Genomic DNA, 25,468 nt, shown 5'->3' with positions numbered 1-25,468 from the left:
CAGACAGGAGAGGAAGACAGGGTCAGCCCCCAAGTGTGGATCATCAGGCACATCCATGGCAAGGACTGCTGAGTGAGCCACGGAGGTGGGGCAGCAGCAAACAGGGCAGGCTTGGTATCGGTGACAGCAGCCAGGGTGAGCCCCAGTCCAGTGAGTGCCAGCAAAGTCCATAATAACAAGGAAGGGCCGAGGTCAAGCTGGGAAGTCAGTCTGTGGGTTAAGATCCAAATGCAAATTAACAGGGGTGGGGGGAAGGGGTGAGTGGCTCTGGCCAGACACAGGCACATTGCTGTCACAACAACCAGGTTCCAGCACAAAGCCCCATCTCTTGCCAGCTCCCTCAAGATGGGAGGGTCAGCCCTAACTGAGACCTCCCCACAGAGCATTATGGAACCCTCTGCCCCTCAGGCACCAATGTGAATGGGGCAGCCCTCAGCTACACAAACACCAAGCTGACCCCAAGCCCAGGGCAGCAAACCCCTGCTCCTGCTTTTTCAGTGTGACAGCAAGCACCATACCTGGAAGAGCCTGCTGCACTCCGTTATCATGTGCGCCAAGCCCTGCGTGGCTGCCAGGTTCTCACTCAGCTCCCTCTGGTCCGGCTTCCCCAGGCTGCACTTCCTCTGGCTCGATCTGCGGATGGGGGAAGGAACATGGCACTGCTGCCATATGGTGCATTGCTGCATCACCCCTGCTGGGGGACCCTGACAGCTACCAAGGCAGGGGCAGCATAGAACACATCTACTCCTGAAGGACAGGGCACAGCACTTCCCAGATCACATCACACATGGCCACAGATAACTGTAACTCAACTGCTCTGTATGCAGCCTGCAGCTGCTGTGCTCCTACAACATCTACAACGACCACATTGCACACATTTCAAAATCAGTCCCCTCTTTATTACAAACTCAATCAATCATTGTCTGACAGAATTAATCCTGGCCCCCGACACTTATCTGTGTACATTCCTGCCAAACAGCTCCAAAATCCATTGGCAGATCAAGTCCTCAGCAGCGCACCTCAACATCAGCCCTGCCAGCCCTGCACTTTGAAGTCTGAACCCTGCTCTGCAGCATTAATGCCTGGTTACAGCAACCCCGAGGGTTCAAAGGAACCCCCTTCTGCACAGTGACAGCAAAGGGAAAGCTCTGACTCTCCTTTTGATCCTGATATTTCAGAGGAATGCTGAAGTGAAGCCATGAAGTGCTCACAGGCACCTGCAGCTGGGAGGAGCAGCTGCCCTGTGCTCCTGCCTCACTCTGAGAACAGCCCCAGCCTCAAAATCAGCTGTGAGGTGACAAGTGGCTGTGCTGCTGGGCACTGTGCTGCCTTCAAAGCCTCCATGCCCTGAGATACATCTGTCCACACACAGGGGCACAGAGCAAACAGCTCAGCCTCAGGAGCACAGATAAGGCTGAATGCTCACCGAGATTCCATTTGCCTGCTTTGGCCAAAGGGCACCTTCCTCTCTGCACATAGGAGCAGATGTTATGCAACCCAGATAGCATAACTTCTACTTATGGAGATAAATGTGCAGGATGCCCCCGGCTCTGTTTGGCAGAAACAATCCCTTATCGCCCAGTGGAACGACTGACTGCAGCTGCTGCCAGGGGTCTGCAGTCCCTGCACATCCCACAGTAACACAGGCAGGGGGCACAGCTGGGCAGGAGGAAAAGGGGCACCCCAGAGCCCCAGGGATGTGCTGCCTTGCTTAACTCACTCACCAGCAGCAGGACAGGAAGGGCACAATGATCAGCCTGCACTGAGGGCAGCCCCTGCTGGGCCTCAGCAGCCACATTTGTGACAAATGCCAACTGCCTCCCCTTAGAAGCAGACACTGACCTGGGACAGCTACACAAAGCGCTGGTCTAGCAAAGAAAAATGCAACTGCAAGCAGCAATGCTCAGTAGGATGACATACCGAGTGGAGGAGGAGGAACTGTCCCGTCTGAGGGTGTTGAGGTGGAACAGCGATGGGGCCAGACAGACAGCGATGTTGGTTGGGGTCATCTGGTTCTCCTCAACACACGCAACCACGTCTCGTAGGAAGAACAGGAGAATTTTCAAAGCTTCTCTGTTCTCCTTTGGCAGAAGGAGAATGGCCGCCTGGACAGCCTGCAGCTGCTGGTCCTTTGGCACATCTGGAAACAGAAAACAGAAATCACACATGATTGCAGAGCAGCATCCATCACAGACATGCCAAGCAGGGCACTGAAAACTTAGGTTCATGCATTGCCCTGTCACTCCAGCTCACAACACAAAGGCTGCTATCACCATCACAGTGCACGTATGGTTTTTGCCCACCACATGTCAATACACACCCTCCATGATACTGGTGCACAACTTATAGTTCTTCTTGCATGGCATGCCAGTGGACTTACACTAGGCACAACTTGCTCTAATTGCAGCCCAAATAAAGGCTTATCTCTGCACACTGCAGTCATCTTTTCAGTCAGGTCCTGACTCATCTGTCCCTCTGACACTGAGGAAACCTCACAGCACCAGTCCCAGTCTGTCCAGCTTCATACAGCCACATACTAAAGGAGCATAAAATATTCAAGGCTTTTGTTACCTACATTGGTAGATGTGGAGGAACGACTCACAGAGCCTGCTGGTAAATATGGGCTCAGGAAGGTCTCGGAAATACTGCTTCACCATATCTGCCACATCAAAGGCTGACTGCCCTTCGTAGCACACGCTGTTCGGGCTGGTTTCATTCATTTCCCTTAAGGACAGGATCCTGGATCTAACACCAGATTTGCGGAACAGGCCAACCTACAAGTAGAACAGAAAATGTTGAAGTCACCAGAACTCAAACCTCAACACAACATCATTGTTCTTTCCTTTAGATGGTTTAAACCCTCTGGTAGCAGGACTTAACACCAACATATTCCGGTATCAATGGAAGCAGATGGCTATTCCCCCCAGGCAAACCACAACTGAGAGCACTGTCTCTCTGCTTAGTGGCACGTCCTCAGTTCATACCTGGTCCAGAAAGTGGCTTCTTAAATAGTCCAGTGCCTGCAGGATGCCGATAGGCAGCGGGTGGTTTGATCGCTGAACGTTCAGCAGCAAGGGGACCCCAAAGACATTTTTGTCCTTGTAGTCAGAGGCTTTTATTTTTTTTAACTTTGGTATAGTCCTGAAAACAAAAAGCAGCACATCAAACTTAACAGCTCTCCAGCACAGCCCTGCCCAGCCCGCTCTCGCCTCCTGTCCTGCAGTCTCTGTGAAGCAACTCTGGCACAGCCCCAAACATGGGAAGATTGAGAGAGAAACAACAAAGTGCTCTGAAACCAGTCACACACTGTGACCACCTGCGAGGAGCAGAAGTTTTGTCCACATCAGATGAAATGCTGGAGCCACCGAAATAACCACAAAGTGGCACTAATTTAACAGGATGAACTCACTGTGGACAAAGTAACTTGGTCAGACAAGGAAATTCACCTTCTTGCATCACATCTTCCCTTTCCAACACCTTTTGCTTTAACAACAGACAACTTACCAGTTCCAGCCCTGCTTACTGGAAGGGGAATATCTGTCCATGACAGCAGTGAGTTTCAGCAACGCCAGCTTTTGTGCCCGGGCCAGCTGGGCAGCTGATGGACTGTCTGCCTGTGTGGAAAAGCCATCCATGTTCCCATTGTCTTCCACAGACCCGTGTTGCTTCCTGTGCCTACAGGATAAGTAAGAGCTGGTCACTCCAAAGGACTATTCCCATTGTCTCTCTTAGTTTTCTGCTTGCTTCTGTGAAACCCCCACTACTCAACACAACTCGCTTGTGATTAACTGCTGTCAAACAAAGTGCTTCTCTCTGCGGCCATACCAAAGGTTTCAGTAAGAAGCACAGCAAGCCAGCCGTAAGTCTGACTCCAAATATCTGAGTACTGATACACATGGAGTCATAAAATCATTAAGGTTGGAAAAGACCCCTAAGATCATCTAATCTAAGCACCAGCCCACCCCCACAATGCCCACCGTGTCACTCAGTGCCGCATCTCCACAGCTCATAAACACCTCCAGGATGGTGACCTCACCCTGAGCAGCTGTGCCACTGCATTACCCCTCTTCCTGAGAATAACTTTTTCCTACTACCCAACCTGAGATCATGACAGCCCTGCTTCCAACGAGATCAGAGCAGACGTACATAGATCTCGTTCTGCCTACAGCCCAGAACTGCTTGGCACCACCGGTGCAGATTCCAACACTCAGAACAGACTCCCTTAAGAATACTTTGTTCTGGAATAACAATTCCATTTTCAGTGGAGAGAACCAACAGGGAAAGCTTCGAGAAGTGTGTTTTAATAGGGAAACACAAGGATGACTGACCTGTTGGTCTTTGTAGGGTCTGCCATGAACGCCAGCTCTGTAGAACTGAGCTCCTTGCCCAGCTCAGAGCTGTGCTCTCCCTCAGCAGACAGCACAGCTGCTCTCTTAACTTCCGAGTGCTCTGTGTCAAGACAGATTTCTTTAGGTGAGGAGGGATACAAAGCCGTCAAGTCACTGGCAAAGTCCAAATACCCATCGTCTGAGTACTTCTCTGTCCACTGATCAACCAGCTTTCTGAGACCCTTGACGTCTTCTATCACACTGTTCAGTTCTGAAAAAACATCATCATCTCCAACTTCTGCTGCCTCCAGCTTATCGAGTTCAACGTTAGGCATGTTGTCATACACACTCAGCCTGTTATCTGTGCCTGAGATGGGGCTGCCGGGGGCTTTGGAGTCCTTGGACCGGCTTCTGCTCCGGCTCTTTCTGCAGCCAGTTCTCCAGCTGACAGGAGAGTCATCTCCTGGAGACACGGGACTATTTGTAAGGGCTTTGGGGAAAGTGCCGGGTTTGTGGCCTTGCGGTACTTGAAACATCTGGTTCATTTGTAACTTCACTTCATTGTTTAGGTTTCCCTGAGATACATCGCTCCACAGCAGCAGCTTGCCAGACTCCCAGTTCTCTGCACCCCTCCCCTTTCTTTCACAGCAGCTTTCTGGTTTTTTAAGAGGACGGGCAGTGCTCACTGTTCTGCCATTCTCAAACTTACTGTTGCAGCTAGGAGGAGAATTGCTCTTTCTTTGGGTGCCAGGGAGGTCAGCGATATTTACACAGTTAAGCATCTTCATCTTCTCCTCATTAAGTCCTTCCAGAAGGAAAGGTTCACTTATGATGGGTTTGGCCTTTGATTGACCACTCCTTAAGTTGCTTCTTAAGTGCAACTTCTCCATTTTCTTTAGAAGGCTCTTCCTCTTTTTGTACGGTGACTTATCCCAAAGCTTCTTCTCACTGGTGGTATTTATACATTCACTGGGGGGAGGTGAACAACTAAAGGCAGATTCCAGTGAAGCAGCTCTAATGCAGGAACTCGGGCTGGTTTCCATGTCTTCAAAAGACTTTGGGGAGCTAACAGCATCACTGTCACCGCTGCTAGCACTGTGAATTGATGATGCATCGTGTTTGTCACCATGGTCCAAAAGGACGCTGTCTTCATTGCCAGTGCTCTGCAGTATTGGGCTGCCTGCGAGGGATGCACAAGCACCTTCTGTGGAACTTTCTAGGCTCTCAAGGCGAAACCACTTCTGGCTGCACCGCTCATACGCCCATTTATTACTTATTGCACAAGGTTCATCATCATCATCAGAGTCGTCACTCTTGGAAGGAAAAAAAAGAAAGAAACATTTCATGGGCAGTTTTGAAATCATTGCATTATCAAAAATGTAAGTGAAACAAGACTGCCTGCCTCCTAAACCTACATATGGAAACGTGAACATTCACTTACCAAAGGTCTACCCTGAGCTCTGCTCTGTCACTTGAAAAACATGGGGACAAACATGCTGACAAGCCCACTAAGTTTACCACAGGAAGAGATGGCAGATTTGATCTCAGGATAAAAAAATCAGTTTTGCAGCAAATCCAGAGCATTTGGCCAGATTATTTTTATCCAAAGACAACGAATCAAACACTTTGTCATTCTTCAGTGACCAAAACTTTCGGGTAGAGATCCACTTGGCTGTGGGACTGTGGCTCATTTCCTTCTTGGAGACCCTCAGCCACATTGAGCATCCACCCCAGGTGCTGTGTCTGCTGTGCTACCCACACACAGCGAGTGCCTGGCAACAAGCAAACCTTCATTCACCTTCAAAACAATTATTTTAATCACAGTTTTACTGAGAAAATTCACTGTATTTCACAAACATACCTGTTTGCTTTGACGATTTATTTCCACTTCCATCAGTGCACACTTATTCAATGTGTTCAGCCGTCTAGGGTAGAAGACAGAGTGCAAGTGTTGAATTTAAGCTATTTTTTTTGTCAAAAACAAACATGCTCCAAACTAGTAGCAAACTAATAAACTGAGTCAGCGTTACTTTGGTGCCAAAGACTGGAGCACAGCCAGGTGTTCTCCACATGTTTCAGCCCAACCAGTGCCCACTAACAACCCCGTGACATTCACAGCTCCAGTTCTGCCATCTTAAAATGAAAGAAGACTGAACTTAATCAGCTGCACTTGTATTCAAAAGACTTAAAATGAGCTTTAAGGACTGACCGTGAAAAACTGATTCAAGGCTTCGAAAATGAAAGAACACTGAGCTGACTTCTTGAAGGAACACAAAACAAATGAGGCTGTGAAGCAAAACCTTTGGAAGGAGTTATCCAGCATTTTAATTAAAGCCTGCAGAGTCAATTATGCCCCAACACAGTCACAGCATTAGTGACTTTGTCATATTCTGGTCTGACTCAAACCAAGCCAGGAACAGCTGAGTGACAAACACCTTGTGGAACCTGCAGGTGTTAAAGACGATCCACGAGTAACATTTACCTGAACAGCGATTCCATCGCATCTCCATCTAAAAATTCATGGTCTTTCCTCACAGTCCTTAGATCAATAGGAAACTGCATATCTGCAAACAAAGAAGTTGGAGCTGAAATCTGAATTACGCTGTCAAAGACAGGGAATTTTGCTACAGGTTTAGCATAGGCCAAATACATCAAAATCTATTTTGATAGTTTTTCCAACATCCTTCTTCGAGCTTTCCATTAAAACAATCTCGCTCAGGACCACAGGCTGCAGAGATTTGGATGGGTTTGTGTTGCAGTCTGTGTGTCAGACAAGAAATAAAGGTACAAAGAAGAGACCAAGTAAATTATAAGCAGAAATTAAGCAGAAATTTGACTGAGTCACACTCTAACCACAGCCAGACAAGCTCTGGTCCTTTGCAGAATCATCCTGAGGCCACACCAGCCTGGTGAAGGTGTCACTCCTGCAAGAACACACACCATGCTGCATGCTTTCTATGGGTTTGCATGAAGATACTGCAGAACTTGGAAGGCTCCCATCAGAAGTGCCAGGTTCTGAAAGATTATTCATATCAGTAATTCTACTTGAGCTCAGTATCAGCTGCTCTTTGGAATCATACCTTCAAACAGCTGGGCATACTGGGGAAAGCCGGCAGCCCGCAGCCAGGCACAGGCTTCTCTGGCTTCAAGTTCTGCAATGAGAACACAACATTGCTCACTGGTAATGCTTTTACACAACATGCAAGTTAGTTTCATCCAGAGGATTCCCATAAGACCTTGCATATGAATTTATTGTCAGTATACTACTAAGAGAAAGAACTTACTGCATCCAGTGCATTTACATGCACATACCTCTGTAGTAGTGGTTCTGACATAGGATAGACATCAAACACGAGAGATCAGTTCAGTTATAAGCACGTACTTGAGCTGTCATACACCACGGCCCTCATACAAAGACCATTTGTACACTCTGAGCTGATAAGACACAGACAAACCCTATAAATAGGCCTTAAATCCCATCACAACATTAATAATGTGGACTCTGCCTAAGCATTCCCAGAACAGGGGTTCTCAGGAGTACCTGTTGCTAGGGCCCATCAATATTTATTTCCTTGCCAACTACCCACTCGACTTGGCAGCCACTTCAGCATAGCAGATGTCAAGAATTAACTGCTCACTTTCTGACAATCCATAGAACCCGATGGCCAATGCTTTGCCATTCCCACAGGAGCAGAATGTAACTTCACAGAACACTCAACAGATGCCTCAATAACATAAACATGTTTACACGAGTGCGTGCCAGAAGGCTCTAACTCAGCACAGACTGGCAGCTCCTGGGTCTGCTGAAGGAGAGGAATCCCATGCTGCACGCTTTTTACATCCACATGTACTACAGCACTTGTTAGAACAGACACGGACCAAAAGGCAAAGATTCCTTTCACAGGAATGTTATAAAACCACATTTAAAAGGCAGAACTAAATCTGATATATTCCTCAGTGGCCTATATATACTACACTAATGTTTATTATTATACCCAACACTGTAATTTATCACAATCTTTACCAAAAATGCAACACTTGCAGAATACCAAGGCAGGGGACTGACAAAACACAAGCTTATATTCACAGAGAAAACTACAACAGAGAACAAACCTGCTGACAGGAACCAGGAGAAGGACCAGTACACCAGCACAGCAATCCAAGGTTTGCACCTGGGTCAGTCCATGGAAGTATAGCCCAGCTCATGCTCAGCTCTGCTTGCTGCACCCCAACAGACAGCAGTCCTCCATACAGTGTAACACAGCAAAGACTAATTGCATTTTATTAATACAAGTGAAAGCATCCTTGCTTGGAATTTTGCCAGGGTAGTTTAGGCTCCATACAGACAATAAATACGTACATCTGGAAAATGAAAACAGTGAGATATCTGGCCTTTATTTCCTACTTTACTGTCATGCTGTTGTTTTGGAATCACAGCCAACTCCTCAGTTAGCGCAGCTGAGAAGTGCAATCTATCCCCAGACCTTGCAGTGAGCTTAATTGCATCTTTATCCAGCTCCTTGGCATTAGCTTCCCAAGCTGATTACTGAGACTCCCAAGCCACCATTAAGATCTTTATTTGGATCCTTGTCATTAGCCTCCCTTGTCAGTTACTGGGACCCAGACAAGTCTAAAGGCATTTTCTTTGCAGATCACATTAACTAGCTTGGCAGCATTAGCCAGTCTTCTAATTGCTTCTACCTAAGTTAGAGGAAGTACTGTTTGCTCCACGTGAATTTCAAAGGACTCAATGGAATTAGGTGTCTAACTCACACTGACTTTAGGGGAAATGGGAGTACAACTCTTTCAGTTTCTAAAACCACACTTGAGCAGTATTCTCCAAGCAGATCGGAGATAAAACTCTCTGCAGTCCCAGACCCAGAGCTTCTCCATGCTTTGTTCCTGCAGCAAGTGCAGCACTCTGCATGGCTGGTGTTTTACAGGGACTGAGATATATGCCACGTAAAATACTTAGGAGGGAACAGCTTGGGTAATTGCTTGCTTCCAGTGCAGCCAACATCAATAAACCTGCATTACAGAAGTAAATAGTGTGAAACGAGCATCTTGCCTGTGCTGTGTCATGGCATAGCATTAGGTTTTTCTTAGTACTACAAAATGCCAATAATACTACTGCACAAGTGACAAGTTCAACCTACAGGTCACAAATCATGTACTCGAGAGAACTCATCTGTAAGCAATTTCATTATTTTAAAAGAAAGCAGGCTCATCAGCCCCTCCGAGGTACGCTGAGCCAGCCTGCAGCTGTGGAGACTGGGTCAATGCACTGCCTTTGTGTGGTCAATGCACCCTAAAGATGGGGGCTGCAAACCCCGGGTCATTCAGTACAGCCCAACCAACCTGCTCATTACCATCTGACTGAAAAACACCGTACAACTCCCTGTTGCCCTGTGTGTACCACAGGCTAGGTAGATACGGGCACACACATCTGTCTGCACAGGCTTTCTCATTGCAACTATGTGTATTCATTTAGAAGGAATACCTGTAGGTAAACCCACACTGCACCGCTATCTGAATTGCTGGCTAACATTGCAACATTTTGCCAATGTCTTTTTGACTTAGTCTATACAAAAAAAAAAGAGTTCATGGTCAGGAAAAAAATCTGTGCTCCAATACTGTTACAATACTTTGGGATTTGCCTGACTACTCAGATTTCTCTGCTCTTGTTGCAGTACATTGCTACTGTGATGTTACTTTCTCCTTTCAGTGATAGTTGTACAAGTCTAATATAGCAGGAAAAAAATAATGACCCAAACCACCACTCTACATGTAGATGCTCAGTTCTTTTGCAGCAAACTAAAATAAAAATATCTGAGCTGATTTTTAAGCTATGAGACTTACAAAACGATGAACTTCTAGTAGAAGGGCACGACCAGCCTTTCCAACCTGAACAGCCTTTGCACAAGGATAGTGAAACAAAGTGCACTGGGTAGGCTGGTCTCAGAAGAACTAGAACATTTAACATTACTCCCCAAAAGTTAACTTCAAATCACTACTAATTCAATAGCTCCTGGACTGCTAGGCATTACAGTTAGGTAGGGCAGACACAAGGTAGAATGCTGCAGTAATCTACAGTTAGCAAAAGATGATTCAGACTCTAAGAACCACTCCAACATCTCTAAATCTCTGTAGGACAATATGCAGTGTTAAGGCTCTTGCACTCTGAAACATTCAAATAATATATATCTATATAGGGGGAAAAAATAAAAAATAAATAAATAAATAAATTTGTTACCATCTTTCTTGATGGTAACAAATATATAAATGCTGTATGACAACAAAAGCAGGAATGACCGTAAGTAGAAGTGCTTGTGGAAATGGAGCCATCTTTTGCAATAAGAAATGCCCTAAAATGGGATGAGGAATTGGAAGCTGGACAAGACATCCCACATTTTGTTTCTGAGCTGCTGAAACAAAATAATTTCCATCTATTTTCTTTCTGTGCCATTAAAATAAATAGCTGTGCATGGGCAAAAAATCTTGGAGACACTCAAGCCTTCAAGGTTCTCTTGACTATTCAGCGCTTGTGGGAAAAGAAAATCAGAGCCATTTTGTCAAGATAGCATTTTCCACTGCCAAGGAGATGAGAGTGTGCAGCCCAGAGCAGGCCCTGACACGTGTGCAAAACAACAGTAACACAGGGCAATAAGTGCATAAGGATTTGGAGCCTGGTGCCACAGTCACCACCTCTACACAAGAGCAGCACCAGTAAACAGAAGGTTATGTTTTCCTGTGTGGATACATAGACACAACAGCATACGTTTAAAGGAATGACCTCATTTCAAGAGAGACCAACCTTAGCAAATTAAACGGTGCTTTTTGTAGACTTCTTTAACACAGGGAATATTAAGAGACCAGGTTTGTCTTTGCAGCACAAAGATCCTGGATGCTTTCTCTTACTTCCCAGAGGGAAGGATGTCTGCGTATCTCAACAACAGGAGCCATAAAGAAACTAAAAAGTTTCTTCAGAAGGGTACAGAACTGCCTTAGTCTGCAGTTTTTGGCATGAAGACTGCCATCTCCAGATGCTCTTACACAGCCAGCTTTGACTCTGGCCAAGATGTGGAACACCACAATAGAGAATGTAACAAAACAGCTATGCAAGAAGCGATAGACTCCAAACTGGCTGTAGATCCCACCTCAATGCCAGCATTAGGAAAGCAAAAACACAGCAAGAGGGTTGGAAAATGGCACGCATCCTGAACTCCTTCCCTTAAAAATGAGTGGGTGAAAACAATTGGTATACCTAAAAGTTGAGAAATCCTTTCTTCCACTGGGTAGCACCTAGCTGCACAGAACACCTCGATGAAGACGAAAACGTACTGATATTATTGCGCTTACATTCATCTGATGGGTTAGGTGTCCTGAGTCTGAGAGGCTGAGTGTTTCAGTCATCTCTTTCTCTGAAATGAACTTTCACCTCAAAATTGAGTGTTTCCATTTTGAGAGCACAGATACAGAGAAAGAGGCAGTTTCACTTTTGCTTTCCTAATAAAAGGCGCTCAGAATTTGTCTTTTTCAGGTGGTCAGAGAAAAGCTGCATTATTTGGGTTCAACTGATAGCAAAGAAATACATAATACAGTGCAGAACACACAGGTACTACATTAAAACAACAGTTAAAAGAGACAGAAGGATATCTGAGGTAATGGGAAAGAACTGTCAGATCCACAGAAGAAAATTAACAAATGTGATGATTTAATGTAGTAAGTACTCAGAATTAATAAATCTAACAAAACCAAAAGCTTCCAAACAAAGAAAATCCATTGATTGAAAAAGTATTTTCCCCACAGACAAAGGCTGAAGAGTCACTGTCTGTGACATCATCTGATTTCCATGTAAGTAAATACCAAACAAGACACCCGAATATCGGTGTTTTGGAATTGATGGTGCAGTGTTATTACCACTACTGGGGTTTTGCCACCAATGGGAGCAACGTGCTGCAAAGGAACTTGTAATCCTGCTACAGGAGAGCTGGGTGCAGTGGTGAATAGGAAGCACTGGAGTAGAGAAGCTTCGGTTATAAGTAACTGATGAAACTGCTTATTAAACTAGTAAAACCCGGATGAAACCCTGATAGAAAGCAGGCTCAAGAGGTTGAGCAAATACTTGCTTGAGTTCTCTACAGCAGTTTGGCTTGGCCACATTCACGTCCTTACTTTGTTATTTGCAAGGATTTGTGAGGCCACAGTTTTGCTCAGATCAATAACCTGGGGACAGCAGCTCTTCCTTACAGATAGGAAATTCACTGGTCTTTATGAACAGCTGATGTTTGTTCATGAGTGACTGATCAGCTCGCATTCCCCCCATAGGCTGAAACTCTTTCCAATGGTATTTGATGTTTGTTTGCCAATCTATTCCAAGAATGCATCAACAAGAAAGAAAGAAAAAAAGAGTACTGGTTAATCCCAGTCAGATCTGTCATTACAGACCAGGAACTGATTTTATTATATAATTCATGTTATTTACTATTTTCCTGGATCAAGCTCATCATTAACAGAGGGTCTCCAGTTGGAACCATAATATGGATTGCAACAAGAGTCAAGAAATAGATCAATATTCACATTGCTTTAAGATAACTTTCTTTGGAGCAATTAGGCAGAAGTGGAAAAGCATTGCTACAATGCCACTGCTGCCCTGACCACACACCTGGTTCCTACAATAGGTCAGAAGGTGGCTTCAAATCAGTGTAAAAGCCAAATAAAGCTACATTCAAATGTGACAGTAGGCTCTGTAATGCACTGATGTATCTCAGCCATGCCTTGTAGCCAATTTTAATCTCTTCATGCCAAACTAAACGCTTACTCAAATAAGAGCACACAGTCCACAGCAGCTTTTCAAACATTTTAAACATCTAACATCTTAGCACTGCACTCCCAGCACTCCATGGGCTTTGCTCTCTGTTCTGTGGATCCAACGTGTCCCTTGTCAGGGTTTAAGCTCTGCACATAACTCGTGCTGACCTCTTCCTTCCCCAAAGCACTCGTCTCCCCCAGCTGTAGGGCGTCACAAGGCTGCTTATTTGACGCACTGTGTTTAAATAACCCACAAGTTTTTAAACAACATTTCTATCAGCATTACATGGTTAGAAGACATCCAGAAATGTCAAGACTCCTCGAGCTGGGTTGGCCCAAAGTGGGCGCAGCACTGAAGCCACTGCAGCTCACATCAGCTTAAAGCCCTCGGCAAACATCCAAGCTCTTAGAGCTCCAGGCAGCAAATCTCATGTGAGACAAGCTAAATGCTTAAAGAGCAACTGCCTGAGGCACCGAACCTTCATCATGGTTTAGTTGTGATTTTCATTTTAGGAGATAGCAAAGAACCCAAAGCCAGTACTGAAGCCACCACCAGTCAGCTTCGGTTCTGGGATGGCTGGCAAGGTCCTTTCCCAGCTCCTCTCCTGGCAGGGCTAGTAGCACCTGTTCTGGCTGACAAAGCATTGTCAGATCCAGGCATAAGTCTGGCGACCACCTGAGCCTTGGTGCTGTCTCTCACAGCATCGTGGAGACAAGACAAAAGCCCCTTTGGATTTTAAGTCTCATTTAAGTACATTAAACATACATGGCTGCATCCTCCCTAACACCTTCAGTTGATCACAAGGTGCCACTACCATCTGATAGGTATCAAAATGCATTCACTGTCCAGACTCCACCGCAAATCAACAGGAGCCTGTAAGGCTTGAAGACTTCAAAGCCTTTCATTTTGGTTATTAAACTACTTTGTCCTTATAGACTTTCCCAATTCAAAAGAACATCATTTCACATTCTGGATTTGAGGATGATGCTCAGAGAAGAAATACTGAGACTAAAATGGCCAAACAACTGAAACCCATTAACAAAAGCATTTCAGATCAAAACATCATGTTTTGCCTTTGCTGCCTTCAGATTTCAGTACTATTCAGTCCTTCCTTAAGACTGAACTAAAGCTCAGTGCCAGCCTAATCACGACAGGAGGTTATGGTCTTATTTGTGCCCAGGCACAACACAGTTCTTGAACCAAATAATTTTTCCTTAGATGGGTTGGCTGTGTAGGCTGTTTCAAGACATGGAGTTGGCAGGTCACAACAGTATGTGTTGTCCTGGGAGACTGCTGACAGAAAGTAAGAAGTGGGTTTCAATTCTTCAGTTTATTTTAAAGCAACAAGACAGATGAAGCTGGTTAAGTTAGAATCGTATACAATACATGTGTCATTTCTTCTGATTACCAAATACACGCAGAAGTTACTTGTGACATTGCAAATGTCATAGGCTGATACAGAGTAAGAATTGGAACAGTTCAGTAACAGAAGCATTTGTCATGTTTTCCCATGTTTGAGAGTGGATAAAGCTGCTGGGTTCCAGCTGGCCCCAGGGCACGCTGTGCAACCCCTTGCTTGACACAGACAGCCCTTGCCTCTGGTATCAGAGTAAGGGAGCACCCGGGCTGGTAGGAGCTGGTGGGCTGGTTTGCATCAATATTATTTACTCAACTTTACTACAAATTCTTGTTCTCATAAAGGAGACAGTATGGAAATAGACACTACTCCTACACTTCTCCTTTCCTCCTCTCCAGAAATACCCCACTTTATCTTCAAGAAGGAACAATAAAAAGGGGGAAAAAAATGGGCACTGCTCTCTTGCAGCCCCAAGCCAGCATAAGCAGTGATGGCACCCACATTAAATATTTTACCATTAATGGCTCCAATATAAAGCATTCTGGATGACCTATGGAAGCCCTGCAATCAAATGTCTTACAAACTTTGCTCAGCCACATTTCCAAATGGTGGCTTTCTGATGAGAGGAGAGTTGCCCTCACTTGTATCATCATATTTAGAAATCCATTTACGTCCCTTTGAGGTTACTTGAACGATCACTTCGGAAAGGTAATAACAAATGCTGCTAAGCCATATTTGTTATTTCTGTGAAGCCTGGAAAGTGTAAATGCTTAAATCATCAACCAAGCACATAGCATTCATATTCAGCATACCTTTTAAAAGCATACTTAGCATACCGCTGAGAAAGATCACTCTGCTGACGGAAGTCAAGTGCCCAGATTAATTTAAAGGAGTGTATTTCACAATCCATCATTCCAGAACAGGAGAACAAGGAACTGCTCAGTTAAATTAAATGGTGAGTTACTCAGGAACATATCAAAGGAAATCCATCTGTACCCTGTGTCTAGTTCAGACATGAAATTCAGGGCTGACATGACCAAAAGCCGAGCAGTCTAGCTGGCTTTAACAAATAATAGATATTTATTTACTTGCACCCTCACACAACATGCAAAGCAACAATTTATCTGCATTGTGACACAAGGGAGAAGCTTCAGGCCAGCATCCTTCAAGGACTCTTTGAAAGAGAACAAGCATAGAGAAAACAGTCTGGGAACAGTGGGCTGGGAGCAAAACCAGCTTTACAGATACTACCCAAAGCCTAAGATTCTCACAGGGTATTTTTAACTACTTCCCCCCCCCCCCCCCCCCCTCCATTTTGTATCTTTAAATAACTTCTGTCTGTTCCATTCTTCCACCAGCTCTTCTCAGTTTTCCCTTTACTTTTTGGACTTTTTATCCCTGGACTCACACAGATATATTTAACCCAATCTTCTCATTACAGGAGAAACAGTAGTTTGAAACAGGCTGTCCCAGTGAAATGCAAGTTCCTTGAAAACCATTCACTCTTTAAAAGTAAATCACAGTATTTCCCTCATAGTGCAAGGGGGAAAAAAAAGAGGCATATCTCACCATGGGAACGTGTGCTTACAGGCCAGCACACTTCTGAGAGGCTGTACCTCTAAGCTGGGAAGTCATGCTGAGTCAGTCATCCTACAACCTTGCAAACATTGACAACCACCAGCTGTGACCTGAAGCACAGCAGTCAGCAAACATTCCAAGCTGATGTCATCTTCAATAGCGATAGCTTTTTCTTCCTTATCCAACTTGATGGATTTGGGAACCTCTCATATGCCTCACACACAAACCAGCACACTGTGAAAAGCACCAAAGTACTGGAGAAGGCGTTGATCTGGAGAAGGCATTGATCTGGAGAGCTGTGCTGACTGAGAGGGCAAAGTGAGAGAGCAGAGGTTGCTGCTGGCCAAGGTCACACAGCTGAGCACAAAACCTCCTTGCACAACTCGCCCCTTTGGGCCATTTGCTGCAGTACAGTGGCTTTGTTACAAATCAGCATGGGATACCACTTCCATCATCTCAGCATGATTAATATCGCTATTGCAAATGGTACTTTCTGCTGAAATACCAACCTTTTGTTTCTATACAATTGGCAAAATACCTCTTCCTTTTATGGCCTTGGCCAAAATCAGCCCAATTTTTCAGGTTGAATCAGGCATTTGGCAGTAATGCACCTAAATGGCTTTCTAGTGCTGTATGATAACTGAGCGTTGCCACAGGAAGATTTATGGCACAGAGCCCCAGGTAAGGATGCTCCATTCTCCTGCAGACTGATTAGCACTGTCTATTTTAGTGATTTAAGTGTTTTCTCAAAGAAGGTATTCCAAGAGCTGAAATGGATACATATTGTCAGCTTCCGGCAGTTTAAGTGCAAACAGCTGTCCTGAAAGCTCTTCGCCCTACCACAAAGAGATGAGCCTCCGTGAAAGCGAGTCAATCAAAGGAGATAAATCTTTGTGTCAGCTTCAATTATTGAGATACTCCAGTTAACTCAGGGAATCACGCACATTAGACTGGCTTTAAATGCCCACGTGGTTGGGACTATCCCATTGCTCTTGGGAGGCAATTTCACTGACAGATCAAGAGGCTTTTCTCAGCTAGTTAATTCCAATTAAGTTTTTCCTCTCAATTTCATCCTACTATCCATTATCCTCAGTCAGCTACCCTTAGCAATTCCTCCCCTGCCATGCTGCTTGTGTTAAGAGTCCTGAAAATAGTGACATTATTACAAGCACCTGGTGATGAGACCCATGAGACCTCCTAGCATTACAGCCTCAGAGCAGACGGCTAAGGCAGTTTAAATCAAGCCACACACTTTAATTTAGACACGCAGCCAACCTCCTCTTTGTTATTCCTTTTGTGTTGTCTTTTTCCTCCTGAGAAGCCTTGTTTCTTCTGACTATCCTGACTACAGACAGATAGCCAAGCATGAAGTGTGACGGTGCAGCCTTAGAAAACAGCTGCTGCAGAATCAGATGCTGCTGCCCACCTAACAGCGCACAAGCACCGAAGTCCTGGAACTGTGAGCAGAGGTAACACAGTACAGAAAGTGACGTTTTTCCTGCCAATACTACTGAGTCATGAACTTTATACAAAATGCATTACATTAAGTAATTGCTTTCCTTAACCCTTCAATAATTATTTGGAACACATGAACTTTGTGGCACTTTCTAAGGTCTGGAATCATCTCAAAGTAAAAGAGCAGCTTTAAAGGCCAGTAGGATCAGCTATGTATTTGCAGTAGATAATACTTCAAAAATGAAATTAATTATAAACAAATCCCCTTGGATTTGTTTTCTAATGATACAATCACATGCATCAAAGCTGAATTGCACTCCTGAAGCCATTTACAACCCAGCTGCACACTGACACACACCTTATTTCTTCAGAAGGGATGTTCACACCGCTCCCCAGCTCCTCTTCCTGTACCCACACTGCCACCTTTCTCACACTCTCAGGAAGAGAAATGTAATGAAAATAACATGTATGTAAACATATTCCACAAGCACAGGAAGTTCAAAGGTTTTTCCAAGTTTATTTCAAGAACCAAGAGGAATTCAGCTATTTTTTTCTCCCCTCTCCTCGACACAGCAGTGAGTATCACAGGGCTGCATACTCCTTAGAGAAAACAAAACCCCTCTCCAAGGAGCAGCAGGAAGGAGCGCAGACACACGGGCCACAAGGAGCAGTCCCTACCCATGGGCCCTGATGGATGAGCCCACAGGTTCAGGAAGAGCTGGCTGTCGTCAGTGCAGCCACTCAACAACCTCTGACTGACCACTGTGACTGAGAGAAGTGCCCCATATGGGCAGGAGGATGCAGGAAACCAAAGTCAGCAAACTAGAGAGAGAAGGTGATGAACCAGCTAGTCCTGGAAACCGTTTCCAGACATATAAGCAATGGGAAAAAATCATCACAAGTCAGAATGTGGAATCTTGGAGTTACCAAGAAGTCACACTTGACCAACTTGGTAAAGCTTCAATGATGGAACAACCATGTCCAGTTCATTTCTCCCCAGGACAAGGCATGGAACTACTGGAAATACTTCAGCAAAAGGTTGCTAAGATAATTAAGGGATGGCAACATTTCCCATGTGAGGAAAAGATAAAGGAACTGAGACTGTCCAGCCCAGGGAAGGCTTGAGGGCATCTCATCAAGACATACAAATACCTGAAAAATGAAGAGTGCAAAGGAGAGAGACAGACTCTTTTCAGTGGTGCTTAATGACAAGACAAAAGGTAACAGGCAAAAACCAAAACAGAGGAGGCTCTGTCTGACCATCAGGAAGCACTTCTGTGCTGTGCAGACAATAGAGAGCTGGCATAGTTGTCCAGAAAGCTTCTGGACTCTTCTCCTTTGAAGAGCCTCAAAAGCTGCCTGGATGTGGCCCTGGGCATCTGCTCTGGGTGGCAGAGGGGCTGGGCCAGGGGACACAGAGGTGTCTTCTAACCTCCATTAGTCTGTGATTCAGTGAAGAAAAGTTTGAATCAGACGTGCAGAAAATGGGGGCAGACCTTAAAACAGCGTCTCATTTTGGCTGCCATCTCTTCAACCAGCTAGTGCTTTTCAGCACCTTCATGTATCATTAATAACATTTCCAATTGGCCACTGTATGATAATACTTTAGCATCCTCATACCACATCTGAATTATTCACTGTTCCTGCTTTGAATCTTGACCAATGACAATTGGACAAGATGATCTTGTAGGTCCTTTCCAACCTTGTGGTTCTATGAGGGTACAGCCTTGGAGAAAGGTGAAGATAGATGCCCTTCAGTTCTTCCAACTGCATGAGCAGCAGAATAAATGGATTACAAAACCTGCAGGCATTTCCTCTGTCAGGACAGAGAAACATATTACTAAGGAAAAGAAAACTGGAAGAATTTCAGAATGATCTGCTTGTAACCAAACAGCCGCTCTCGACCCCTATCATGGGTACAGCAGAAAGCACAAAGCCAAAATCTGCCTGCATTGCACAAACTAAATTCCAAAGGCACTCTTCTGAGGTCATCTGCAGTCAGATTCACAGAAGTGGGAAGAAGCCTTGCATAGATTTATACCTGTGATTAATTTTATACCGCATGCCTCCCCACTGAGATCCCAGGGCCAAAGTGTGTGTACGTTCAAAAGTCAAGGTTTAAGCTCTGACCTAGATTTACACCAGCACCACATACCCCACTATTTATGTTATTCAGGCCAAAGAAAAAAAATGTACTGGCAGCTGTGAACAGTCTGAAAATCAAACTCCTGATGGGAAGACCTTCGCACAGAGGTTTGGCTTGTTATTGCAGCTGACTCTCTGCATACCCTTTATCTTCTTTTTTCCCCCCATCCTCTCAGAGATAGTTGACCTCAAATGCAAAAGGATAACATAGGTCAGGAGGAGCATTTATTATGGATGAGCTATTTTTCTTTCATGTTTGCAAAAGCTGGCAGGAGTCCTTGTTTCTGCTGGATTTCAGACCCATGGGTGATCTGGAATTTAACATTATTTATGTCTCTGTATAGAAAAAAAAAAAAAAAAAAAAAAGCAATGAAAAGGAAGCAAATAAAAAATAATCAGACCACAGCTGAGGTCTGATAGCTTCCCTTTTTGGAACCATTCAATTCCATCTCCCCAGCCTTGTCTTTGCTGAAGTCAGATGACTACTCCAGTGGTTTGAGGGCACGTTGTAAAGAAGATATTCTTAGAAACAGGACAACACATTTCTACATTGTTTTACAAGCAAGGAGCACAAAATGCTTTACAAATTCCAGGAACTAACTTGCACGGCAGCGCTCCTGCTGCAGGCATTCGGACTGTCTGCTCACAGTTCTGCTGTATTAATTGTTGTGCAGAGATGTTGAACTGAATCCTTTACAACACAGGTTCAGAGATGGGTCCTCTGTATTCTGTATGCCCACAGATGGGATTGCTGGGCAGGGGTGAAACCCTGCTGCTGTTGCCACTGAGGCCGTGCTCCAGCCTCTCAACCCCCACCCACTGCTTTTCACTGGGTCACAAGGACACACGGCCAGATGCTGCCTTCCTGCTCACCCCATACAGTACGTGGCTTCCCAGCAGCCCACTCCCCTGGTTCCAGGGAGCTCTCAGTAATACAAAAGTAACTGCTGAGTGCAGAGAGCCACAGTTCAGCACTTGACTTACAGCACTGTCCGGATTTGCATCGTTTCAGAGAGGGCCATTCCTTGAGGGTGGGGTTGCAAAGAACATTTTTAGGAAAGGTTTATTTGCGTTTGCACGTACCCAAAATGGTTCTAGGGCCAAACCCATCCTGGATTCTTTTCTAAGCTGTACTGGATATCAAATAACACAAAACTAAGCAGCAAGTTCTTAAAATATTCAGAAAGTGGGCCAATTCTAGTGACACAACAAGCTTTACCCACACTTCTTCTTTGTCCACTTCAGGAGACCTGCCTTTGAGCAGATACCATTCCTTGACTGAATGCCACATCTTTCCCACACACAGCACATGGAGGGGACTGCAGGAAAGCAGCTTCCCAGCAGCTCAGAGGAAGCTGTCGTTAAATTCAGAGTAGAGACAGAACAGCTAATTCTTGAAGAACACATTTTGATACACAACAGTTTTCACTTTCAGGCATTTTTCCCCTCCAACAATAGCATACATTAAATATTTGCATACTTAATGTGTAGCAGCAGTCAGGTTGGAGCAGCATTGGGCATTTAGCTAGAAATTCGGGTGTCTGGGCCCTGGAAATAAAACTAGGGTGACATTTTCAGAAGTATCTAAATTTGTTTCACTCTCTAAGCTCCATGGAAACTTGCTTGAGGTGAATATAATGGAACTAAGGCTCCCAAATCTCTTTTGTGCTGGATTCTGTCCTCAAACTTCGCAATAAAAAGCAAGCAGACTGCCTGGAAAGTCTGCACTGTTGAGTATAAAGCAGGAATCTGGATAGCAGGAACATGAGCATAACTGAGCACAACTCCTTTCAACAGTAAGGGTTTATTTTATGTGGCACTCATGGTCACACAGCACTTCAATGGGCAAACCTGAAGCACAGCCCACAGGGCACAATGCATGCAACCAGATGCAGGAGTAATTGAAGAAGCTTAGAAAAAACATTACACCAACTTAACATATGGCTAGAAAAGGGCATAAGGAGGCTCATTTATTTGCTGAAAGGGAAAAAGAGTCAAGAGCAGAGCTGATGTTCAGCCTGAACAGCTTATTTCATCACACTGGTAACCTGGCACTGGAAAGTCTGCTACTAACTTATAATCTGTAAAACTAGTTTTAATGGCACTGTTTTCACTGTCCACTAATGGAAATACTGAAATTCTGAACTTGAAGACCACCACTCACTGAACATCACTGCTTTGATAGGAGACACCCATGGCTCAGACCATGCACAGGGCTGACAGCAGCGGCTGCTGAGCAAGCCATCCCTGCATGCAGCATGAGAACCAGACCCATGAGCTGCCAGCCCAGCAGTGCACTCACCATCCCTACCTGACATCTTGCTTCCCATTTCAGCTGCCAAGACTGCATCTATGGTTTTTAAGTATTTCCTGTCTCCTAATTTGAATGGTTCTCTCAGTCATTTTTCCACTCAGATGCTCAGGCATTTTTGGAAAAACATCTAAACAGGAAGAGATCTGACCTCTTCTCCCTGAACATCGTGTGCTCGCTTTCTCCTGGCACCAGAACATTGCTCGAGTGCCAACTCCCACAGTGATTCCAGGACATGCTGAGGGGTGGATCCCTTACCTGGCAATTGCCTGTGTGCAGGGGAGGGTGGCATCATCCAGCAGGCCTGCTTCTCTGGGATGGTGCTGGTTTGGTCACCAAGTCAGGGAGGAACCACCCCACAGCCACTGTGAGCTATGGAAGAATGCCCACGTGGTCTGACAGTGGGCCAAATACTTATTTCTAGTAGATATTAGGCAGCTCCTCTCCCATACACTTCTTACACAGCAAAAAACCCTTTTGAGATTTTGACCAACCAAGTCACAGGGAGCTGTGTGAGCATGTGAGGTGCCAGGAGGGATCTGCTTTGTTCATTCTGCTTACTAGGTTCTGGATTCAGTTCTTCTGCTGGGGTAAATCAAATGCTGACACAGTGCAAGAGTGAAAAGTACATGAGCAAAAGGAAAGGACCTGTAGTCTTCTGTGCTCACATGCTTTCCCTGCAGAGCACCAAGCTGGTTATCTGCACTTTCCTTAAGGAGCCCTAATGTGTCTATAAATTACATTTCATATGTGCTATATGTACACAAAGTGTTAGTGTGAGGGCCGTGCAGCAGTTTAATCACACTGCAGAATTTAAGATCAGTGATAAATGCAGAAAATTAGGTTTGCCAATTGCATGATTCTATGCCCCCCCCCCCCCCCCCCGGCCAAGACTTCCCCTTCCAAGTGCCAGAACCATCCCAAATAAGCAAACCTGCTGGAAAATGCCACCCTACCCAGGCCAAAACCAGGCAACGCCAGAAAAGCAAAATGATAACATGTTACTGCTCAGAAAGACTCGTGGTGTGAAAATTAATAGAGGTGAGTAGATTGCAGCTGTCCCCTGTCTGCTGGTCTGCTTCAGGGGAAGCAATGCCCTCCATGCATTGCAGCACAGTGCCTGACACAGCGGTCACAAGCTGTCATTTAGATTTATCCAAGTTGTTCATTTAATGTCTGACCAGATTGGAAGCAACTCAAGGCAGATCTCTGCAGTTTCTCCTTTAAGCTGCTTCAAGCAGCTCTTTAGCTTCAGTAATTAGTGTGTTTAGCTAAAGCCCTGAACACACTGAGCCTGCAACACCAACAGGACAATGACAGCAATAACAAGTCTGCTACACACTGAAGGGCACTGCAGTTCAAAACAAGCTTTCCTTCTTAAATTTTGAACTCCACAGGATTTTTAGGAATGTTTTTATTAAGTTCCAGGTCCTTTTGAAAAACCCTTACACTCTGTGAGAGCACTTTCATCACGAAGCAACACACAAGCAGAAACAGCATGGAAAGAGCCCTGCATGCTGGACATGGGGGAGAGGAAGCACGGTTGGTGTGAGGCAGGCAGCAGCCCTTGTACTTTCACACTGTAATTCACTTACTCCTTCAACAAACCCATCACACTGGATAATCTATGTACTCTATGGTCTTCCAGCTATACACCCACTTTTAATACAACTTCATGAAGTTTAGGAGAAGACTTCACACCCCATCACAAGCCAGGCCAGCCCCAACAAAGCATATTTTCCACTACTATTCAACACAGTATTCAACAAAACAGCATACAAAGTTAGTACTCCTCTGCTGTCAAAACAACCAGCTGTTCAGCTCAGACAACAGCAGCACACCCAGAATCACAGCAGCGAGGCGTTCTGAAGCTCTGCCATTTGCTGCATGCAGCATCCCCAGCCCACAGCCATCAGCAGCACCAGGCCTGCATCACCCCCGCCCCGTCAGCCTCTGCAGCAGCTCCTTTTGCACTTCGTCCCTTCTGGAGGCTGTTCAATTTCATGCATCGCCACCAGTGACATATTCGGTGTTAGCTTGAAAAACGATGCAGAAATTAAATCAGTGGGCTTTGCCTAGCAAAGGGAAAGGCCCCATCGGGCACGGCCGGGCTGCGGGCTGCTCACTGAGGAGAGGAGCAGCTCCCAAACACCACGTGTAAATCGGGGAAGGTCACGTTCAAGAGAATCCTGGCTGCATTCCATCCCCACACAAGCCGCCCTCCTGCGCCGGGGCAGCACTCCAACACAAAGCATTCCTGCGCTGACCCCTCCCAGCACACACCTACACCGCGGCCGCTCTCACGATCTCACCATCAACGCGCTCATTCCCAAAAACCAGCCATTTCCCCCTAAAGCGACGCACACCCTTAAAGCAACCGCGAGCCGCCCGGCCCCAACACCTCCCCGCTCCCGAGTGACGCGAGGCGACGAGGAGCGAAAGGACTCCAAACTTGGCCAAAGAGCCTCAGCACACAGAAGGCTGCAAACGCAGCTCCATTTACTCTACGGAGAGGCACGGAATGCGCTTTCATATCGCCCAGCGGCCCCGGCCAACGGCTCTCGAAACCCGGCCGGGAAGCGCCGAGTCCCGCCGAGTCCCGCATCCCGGCGGGCGGCTGCTGCCCCCCAGAGGCGACGCGTGCCCAGCACGGCCACCCCGCACGAGGCGCCCGCTGTGCCTCGGATGCTCGGTTCGCAGTTCCTAACAACAGGTTTTCTTGTACTTGTTGGTTCTGCGGGGCTTTTATTGGCGTTCCCCCCCCCCCCATCCCCACATTCCTGGCACTGCAAAGTGTTCCATTTTCTATCTAAACGTGCGCCGGCGCAAACCAAGAGATGGCAGCAGCCCCCAAACGCGCCCCGCTGACCGAAACAGTAAAATAAGTAAGGAAAAAAGTAAAGCCTGCTCCTACCTGCCATGGAACGAGCGACGAGAGCTGTATCACGTCCCGCACGGCAACGTCTGTCCCTCCGAACGAACCAGCTCCGCGTGGGGCAGCTGAGCCCGGCCGCCCGCTGCGCTTTAAGGGGAGCGGGGAGATCCCACCCAGCGCGGGGTGGAGAATCCCGGCTGGGAACGGCACGAGCGCAGCTGTGTCACGGCCCTGCAGCTGCGTGCACCCCGCAGGCTTCGCCGCGATGCTCCTTTCCTCGGCGGTCTTTTGCAGCCCCTTTGGCTGCTGCCACGTTAACAACGGGGACTGAGGGTGGCAGCGCCAAACGCGCGGTCCTGTGCCGTCAGGAAACAAATACAACGAACGTATCGTTGAGATCAGCTGCAGGACAGAGGCACGACGGCTAGAGGTGCTCGAAACGCTGGAGCTGCAACACTGAGAAATCCCTGTTTAACTGGAGAGTGACCCAGCTGAATGAGATCGGCACGCAGCATCACCCCAATACGCGGCTGTATCCTTACCGTGGCAATACAGAGAAATAAGCTAAACGTAATGCTTCTGCTGCTTCGCACAGCAAGGATTACAA

General features: G+C 46.0%; 1 protein-coding gene across 2 annotated transcripts; it reads right to left on the bottom strand.

Annotated features, from left to right (window-relative positions):
- Nucleotides 1-80: 80 nt before the first annotated feature.
- On the bottom strand, nt 81-25,468 carry LOC140258138 (rho GTPase-activating protein 7-like). Of its 2 annotated transcripts, XM_072348163.1 has the most exons (12): nt 25,404-25,468; nt 24,901-25,317; nt 7,409-7,480; nt 6,811-6,892; nt 6,190-6,253; nt 4,329-5,641; nt 3,505-3,675; nt 2,985-3,141; nt 2,576-2,774; nt 1,921-2,140; nt 519-633; nt 81-210 (listed from the first exon to the last, which is right to left on the bottom strand). In XM_072348163.1, exons 2-12 carry the CDS (start codon nt 24,905-24,907, stop codon nt 193-195), a joined length of 2,418 nt encoding a protein of 805 aa, XP_072204264.1. In that variant the 5' UTR covers nt 24,908-25,317; nt 25,404-25,468; the 3' UTR covers nt 81-192. The 2 variants fall into 2 exon arrangements, with proteins under 2 accessions (XP_072204264.1, XP_072204263.1); XM_072348162.1 differs by having other exon boundaries at nt 24,901-25,406.

This window comes from Excalfactoria chinensis, chromosome 13 (assembly GCF_039878825.1).
Source record: "Excalfactoria chinensis isolate bCotChi1 chromosome 13, bCotChi1.hap2, whole genome shotgun sequence".
NCBI classification, from domain to species: Eukaryota; Metazoa; Chordata; class Aves; order Galliformes; family Phasianidae; genus Excalfactoria; species Excalfactoria chinensis.
The sequence above is the reverse complement of the archived record's forward strand: the minus strand, read 5'-3'. Positions and strand labels throughout refer to the sequence as shown.